This window comes from Myotis brandtii, unplaced genomic scaffold (genome assembly GCF_000412655.1).
Source record: "Myotis brandtii unplaced genomic scaffold, ASM41265v1 scaffold488, whole genome shotgun sequence".
Classification (NCBI taxonomy): domain Eukaryota; kingdom Metazoa; phylum Chordata; class Mammalia; order Chiroptera; family Vespertilionidae; genus Myotis; species Myotis brandtii.
This window is the reverse complement of record NW_005368638.1, coordinates 264,187-271,484: the sequence shown is the minus strand read 5'-3', so window position 1 is coordinate 271,484 and position 7,298 is coordinate 264,187. Positions and strand designations below refer to the sequence as shown.

The 7,298-nt window shown below is 37.9% G+C and overlaps 1 protein-coding gene across 10 annotated transcripts in view; it reads left to right on the top strand.

The window, feature by feature from the left end:
• The window catches only part of LOC102252818 (chromosome unknown open reading frame, human C2orf76), a 73,285-nt gene that overhangs the window by 29,941 nt on the left and 36,046 nt on the right, over window positions 1-7,298 (top strand). Inside the window, exons 1-4 of one of the 10 annotated variants that reach the window (XM_014547930.1) lie at window positions 2,634-2,744; window positions 3,548-3,604; window positions 4,344-4,399; window positions 4,723-4,867. In XM_014547930.1, coding sequence (XP_014403416.1) covers window positions 4,735-4,867 — 133 coding nt within the window. In that variant the 5' untranslated portion in view covers window positions 2,634-2,744; window positions 3,548-3,604; window positions 4,344-4,399; window positions 4,723-4,734. The other 9 variants (XM_014547931.1, XM_014547927.1, XM_014547932.1 and 6 more) reach the window with 9 other exon arrangements.

The following is a 7,298-nucleotide window of genomic DNA, read 5'->3' as shown; positions in this document are numbered from 1 at the left end:
CTGCCACCTGGGGAGCGGGCCTAGGCCAGCAGGTGGTTATCTCCTGAGGGGTCCCAGACTGTGAGAGGGCACAGGTCGGGCTGAGGGGACCCCCCCAACCAGTGCACAAATTTTTGTGCACGGGGCCTCTAGTTTTATCATAAGTAGACTAACAATAAGAGCAGCTAGTTTTTATTGAGATCCTACTATGTGCGATCCGAGTGTGTGTTGAGGCTAAGAGGTAGACTATATTTAAGCTACATCTGTCTAGCTCTAACCTCGCTGGGGACTGGGACTGTGTTCTAGGCCTTCCCACTTTGTGTGGGCATGTGTGTGGGTGTGTTTTGGAGGGCATCTTTATTGTTGGAGGGCGCGGGTAGGTGAGAGGGGGAAGAAGTCCTAATTCTTAAAAACCTGTTAACACTGCTTCTGAAATACAGAAGTCTTTTATAATATCTCTCTCTCAAGAGGTATTCTTTATTAAATACCTCAGTCTATTTTAAATTATAACTTTGCAGATGTTAGCCGAACTGCTATTATGTGGTAGATTCTAGGATCAGAATTTTGGGGAGCATTGTAAATTAGATTTAAAACAAATAGCATAGCCTGGCTGGCATAGCTCAGTGGTTGAGCATTGACCTATGAACCAGGAGGTCACGGTTCAATTCCCAGTCAGGGCACATGCCCGGGTTGCGGGTTCGATCCCCAGTGTGGGCATGCAGGAGGCAGCTGATCAATGATTCTCTCTCATCATTGATGTTTCTGTCTCCCTTCCTCTCTGAAATCAATAAAATTATATATGTATAAAATAAAACAAATAGTATAGTAGCTAGTATTGGGATTATCAAAAGATTTGTTAATTTAAACTCATTAAAGATTATAAAGTGAAACCTTATTTTAGAGGGAAAATATTATTTCTAGTCCCTTAGGAACCATTCATTTAATTATAAATAGTGTGCTAATTATAATTACAATTTATTTTATGTATTAAAACTGCTTGAATTTTGATTTCTATATATAATATGCTATATATTCTCTCAAACCTAATAAAATATTTGTATAAGCATTCTGTGATTCAGAGAGACTTTGTAGGCCAAATTAGTGTGGCTTGTTGCTGTCTATTGTGAAACATTCCAGATATGCTAAAAGGCATAAAGTATAACATACTATCCATATACCTAAGTCCCGCTCAGGACATAAATGGCTAGCAACATAATCAAAGTGCATGTGTTCTAATTGTATAACCCTTCCTCTACCTCAGGGATGACAACTACCGTATTTTTCTGTGTATAAGACACCCCCATAAGATACCCCCCACTTTTCCAACCCAAAATTAAGAAGTCAATATTTTAAACATAGGAGGCAGCTGATCAATGATTCTCTCTCATCATTGATGTTTCTGTCTCCCTTCCTCTCTGAAATCAATAAAATTATATATGTATAAAATAAAACAAATAGTATAGTAGCTAGTATTGGGATTATCAAAAGATTTGTTAATTTAAACTCATTAAAGATTATAAAGTGAAACCTTATTTTAGAGGGAAAATATTATTTCTAGTCCCTTAGGAACCATTCATTTAATTATAAATAGTGTGCTAATTATAATTACAATTTATTTTATGTATTAAAACTGCTTGAATTTTGATTTCTATATATAATATGCTATATATTCTCTCAAACCTAATAAAATATTTGTATAAGGATTCTATGATTCAGAGAGACTTTGTAGGCCAAATTAGCGTGGCTTGTTGCTGTCTATTGTGAAACATTCCAGATATGCTAAAAGGCATAAAGTATAACATACTATCCATATACCTAAGTCCCGCTCAGGACATAAATGGCTAGCAACATAATCAAAGTGCATGTGTTCTAATTGTATAACCCTTCCTCTACCTCAGGGATGACAACTACCGTATTTTTCTGTGTATAAGACACCCCCATAAGATACCCCCCACTTTTCCAACCCAAAATTAAGAAGTCAATATTTTAAACATAAAACAGAACACATTTTTATTTAGTAATTACCGCAGATAATGTTCACATACCAGTACTATATTATGCAGCATATCACTTTATTCAGCCTCTGTTGCATCACTGCTCTCTTCTTCATCATTGTTAGTTCCAGACACATCACTTTCTCCAACTTCTGTATCTGCTGTGTTCTGAGTCACTGTCCATATATGTGAGATCATCCTCATAAACTGGTGGCATTTTCTGAGCTAACTTTGTTCATGTTCTCATGGCCAACCCTTCTCTCCTCATGAAACTGAAGCACCATTTTGCCTTTCCTATAAAATCAACAATGTTCATTTCGCTTGTAAACATTCTTGCCTGACATTGAATAAGCTTGGTTGACACACATAAGCCACTCTGGCGCTGCTCCATAATCCAAGTCTTAAGCCTTTGCTCCAAATTTGCCCATTTTGCTGGTTTTCCTCTTAAGGCCTTCTTTTTTGGCATCTTAAGGAGTTGTTCTTCCTGTTTTCTCTACTGTCTGATCACACACTCACTGGGAGGAGGTCCAGATTGTCTCTCTGCAGCTCTATTTCCATGCTCTTTTGCATAGCTGATTACATTCAGTTTGAATTTTGCAGAGTAAGACAGTTGCTTACCGGTATTTATCTTTCTATTTTTTGACATCTTTATGGGCTCAGAACGTTCCAGTCCCCGTGTATCTGCGCACTCTTCACCTCCACCTGCAATTACGGCATCAGCTGACGTCAGTAACAATAGAGCTTGTGATTGGAGGAAGCCTATTTGACAAGGTATGGGCAGCTATGCACCCGCGTGGCTCCCTCCTCGTGTATAAGACACCCCTCGATTTTCAGTCTAAGGATTTTAGAAAAAAATAGCGTGTTATACACGAAAAAATACGGTAATCACCTTCTTTTTTCACATAACAACAGCTATATTTTTTAACTTTGTATAAATGGTAGTATACTCTCTTTGACTACTGTTTTTTCATTCACCATAATATTTTTGAGATTCGCCTATGTTGAGATATATAGTTCTAGTCCATTTTTATTGCCTGTACTATCCATGATTTACTTATCTGTTCTTCTCTTGATGGACATTTGTTTCCACCGGTCCCTGTTGCATCTGCGCACTCTCCACCTCCACCTCAATTACGGCATCAGCTGACATCAGTAACAATAAGGCTCGTGATTGGGGGAAGCCTATTTGACAAGGTATGGGCAGCTATGCACCTGCGCGGCTCCCTCCTCTGCTGACTTCGTGTATAAGACACTCCTCGATTTTCAGTCTAAAGATTTTAGAAAAAAATAGCGTCTTATATATGCAAAAACACAGTAATTACCTCCTTTCCACATAACAACAGCTATGTTTTTTAACTTTGTATAAATGGTAGTATATTCTGATTCTTTGACTACCATTTTTTCATTCACCATAATATTTTTGAGGTTCACCTATGTTGAGGTATATAGTTCTAGTCCATTCATTTTTATTGCCTGTACTATCCATGATTTACTTATCTGTTCTTCTCTTGATGGACATTTGTTTCCAGTTTTTATAATTAACAAATAATGTTACTATGAATGTTCTTTTACAGTTCTCCCTGTGCACATAGGTGGGGTACTACCTGCAAATGAAATTGCTAGATTGAAAGGTATGTGTATCTTCAGCTGTACTAAGTATTGCCAACCATCTCCTAAAGTAGTAACCACTTGGATGTGCACCTTCACTGATTAAATTGTCATTGTTCTGCACCCTTGCCGACACTAGGCATTGTCAGACTTTATGTCAGTTTGATGAGTGATATATCTCATTGTTATTTTTAATTCCTCTGATTACTAGTGAGATTGGACATCATTTCTTAGGTTTTACAGGTATTTTTTCTTAGCACTTGTATATTATGGCTGAAAGTTGTATATAAAGTTGAAAGTAGCATGAAGTGGTTACTACTAATTAGAAATGCACTGTAATTGTATCATTAAATCATTGGCCACTTTGCAGATTTTTTTTGGAGGAAATAATTCTGGTGATTTTCTGGGAGTATATTTGAGAGACCCTGGACTTTGGAATTAAATTGGTGCTTGAATCCTGGCTTTTTGTTTAAACTTTATGACTTTGGGCAATTTGTACAGTCTCTCTGAGTCTGTTTTCTCATTTTTAAAATGAGTGTAATAATTTATGACTTGGTGATAGAATAAAATGCAATAACATTAACACCTGGCACATGGCCCTAGTACATGGTTTTAGGATGAAATAAACACGTTAAACAATAGTATGAGAGGTTGTTGATACTGTGGCATATAATTAAATCAACACTGAAATCTGGCAGCATTTGTGAGATTAAGATGTGGTCTGCTGATAGTTGACTTTGTTATAAACATACTTTATCTCAGGGCCAAGTGAGGAGACCCCCGGCAAAGCAAATCCAAGGCAGCTGTGTTTATGCCAGGTATCTGTCTTTGGCAACCCCTGCTTGTCCCCATACCTGAACCCGAGTCTCCCCCGCTCCCCATGTCACGTGTGTTCGTCTTATATGCCATCAGTTTTCTGCCAGTCAGATTTTCAGCAACTGTGACGAGGCTGTTCAGGTGACAGCGGGTAGGTGGGAGTAACCTTGGGACTCTCGTGGGTGCCCGAGAAGCAGCGTTGGTGTGGGGGCCGTGCCAGACAGTATGGGAGGGATGGTCTGGGTGCCAGAGAGCTGATGGCGGAAATGCAGGCCATAACTTTGAGTTGGTGTTATTTAGACTGTTCTTGTGTCTCTTGCCACAGGAGTTTCTTCACATGGCTTCCAAAGAAGTGACCATCACAGTTCGCCTCATTCGTTCCTTTGAGCATCGGAACTTCAAACCTGTGGTATATCACAGAGTTAATTTCGACCAGACTGTAAAGGAATTTATAGTATTTCTGAAGCAAGGTATGAGACACCGTAGTCATTTTGTTTTATTAGTATTTTGAAAGAAAATAGTTGACTATTACACTGATAATAATCTTTTAAAAAATACTTTGAAAGGTATTAATGTAGGTGAGAAGCCAGGTGCTGGCCAGGCATATGTGGTTTCTCTCTCTCTCTCTCTCTCTCAAAATTAAAAACATTTAAGGTCCAGGTTTGCTTGTGATGGGCTTCTGTATTTAGGGGTTGATTAGTAAGGAAGTGTGTGAAGCTAATTTAGGATGAAAAAACACATTAAACAATAGTATGAGAGGTTGTTGTTACTATGAGCTGAGTGCACAGAGGGCCTCCTGGGGAGCTGGTGGAAGGTGGCGGGCCCGATTCCACAGCTAGTCATTTTGTTTTATTAGTATTTTGAAAGAAAATAGTTGACTATTACACTGATAATAATCTTTTAAAAAATACTTTGAAAGGTATTAATGTAGGTGAGAAGCCAGGTGCTGGCCAGGCATATGTGGTCTCTCTCTCTCTTTCTTTCTCTCTCTCTCTCTCTCTCTCTCTCTCTCTCTCTCTCTTTCTCTTAAAATTAAAAATATTTAAGGTCCAGGTTTGCTTGTGTCGGGCTTCTGTATTTGGGGGTTGATTAGTAAGGGAGTATGTGTAGCTAATTTAGGATGAAAAAACACATTAAACAATAGTATGAGAGGTTGTTGTTACTATGAGCTGAGTGCACAGGGGGCCTCCTGGGGAGCTGGCGGAAGGTGGCGGGCCCGATTCCACAGCCAGGAGGTCGTGAGAGCCGTGGGTCCTGCAATCACGGAAGTGACCAGACTAGCTGGTGCTAGTTTATCATTGCACGCTCCAAAACAGCAGACATGAAGTTAGTCTCCATTTTGATAGGCCCTTGATGGGTTTCTAACTTCTGTTTTTAATTGTTGAAGTTTTCCAGTCATCAGTATTTGATTAAATATTTAGAATAAGCTTTAATTATTTTAACTGAAGTGTAATTTATACATGGTATAATGTACAGATTTTAGCATGAGTTTTGACAGAGGTATCACTTTATATCCAACTTTTTTTTTTTTTTTTTTACTTTGGCGTAATTTCAGGCACAGCAATGTTGTAAAAAGAGGACAAAGAATTTCTGAATGCTCTTTACACAGATTTCCAAATGTGAACATATTGTTACATTTGTTTTCTTCCACCACTTTTTTCTTCCCCCTTTTATCTCTTACTCTCCTTACTGCCCCTCCCAGATTTTTCTTTCTGAATCACTTAGAAGTATGTGGCTGACATGATTCCCCTTTATCTCTAAATATATTAGTGTGTACTAGTATTTCCTAACATCAAGGAATTCTCTTGCATAATGACAGTACAGTGATGAAAATCAGGAACTGATTTGAAAAAATGCTATTACATAATTGACAGATCTTACTGAGATTTTAATTTTTCCAACAAGGTCTTTCTGTAACAAAAGAAAATTCAAATCATGTTACATTCAATACCTTTAACCTGAAATTGATTTCTTTAATCTGGAGTCTTTTATTGTATTTTATCACATTGGCAAGTTTTAATAGTACAGGCCAGTTATTCTATAGAATGTCCCTCAGTTAGGTTTTTCTGATATTTTCTCATGATTAGATTTAGGTTATGCCTTTTGGCAAAGAACTTACAGAAGTGATGCTGACATCACCAGGAGGCTCTGCTGTCCATGAGCCCCATTACTGGCAACAGTAACTTTGATTGGCTCAGGTGGTGCCTGCCAGTTTCTGTTCTGCAAATTTTAATTGTAATTGAAAAGTAAGTTATGGAGGTATATTCTGAGACTATGTATGTGAACGTCCTGTTACTTCTCAAAATTTCATCCACTAGTTTAGCATTCTTTGATGATTCCTGCATGAATCAATTATTATTATGATGATTGGTAAGTGGTGATTTTTCTTATTCCATCATTCCTGATACCTATACTAGTTGTTTTTGTGCAGTAAGGAAGAGCTTTCTGCCCCACTCCACAGCATTTACTTAATCATTTGTTTATATAATTGTGGAATAATGGATTCTTACTTTATTGAAGGGATTATAATTTTTTACTATCATTGTTTATTTTGATGCTCTAATTATTCCCGTTTTGGCCTATGGTAGCTTCTTAAATATGGCTCCCTGTCCTTTTAACATGACCCCAGCATTATTCCCGTTTTGGCCTATGGTAGCTTCTTAAATATGGATGGCTCCCTGTCCTTTTAACATGACCCCAGCAGTCTTTGAGCAATTTCTTACTTTTTGGTAGAGTAAGACCTTCTAGACTTGTCTTATTCTTTCCCTGCCCCAGCCCTAGGATCAGCCATTTCTCTGAGGAGCTCTGATCCCATTACAGAGAATGGTATTGGGAAATCAAGACCTTTTTTTTTTTTTTTTTTTTTCAGAGAGGAAGGAAGAGAGATAGAGAGTTAGAAAC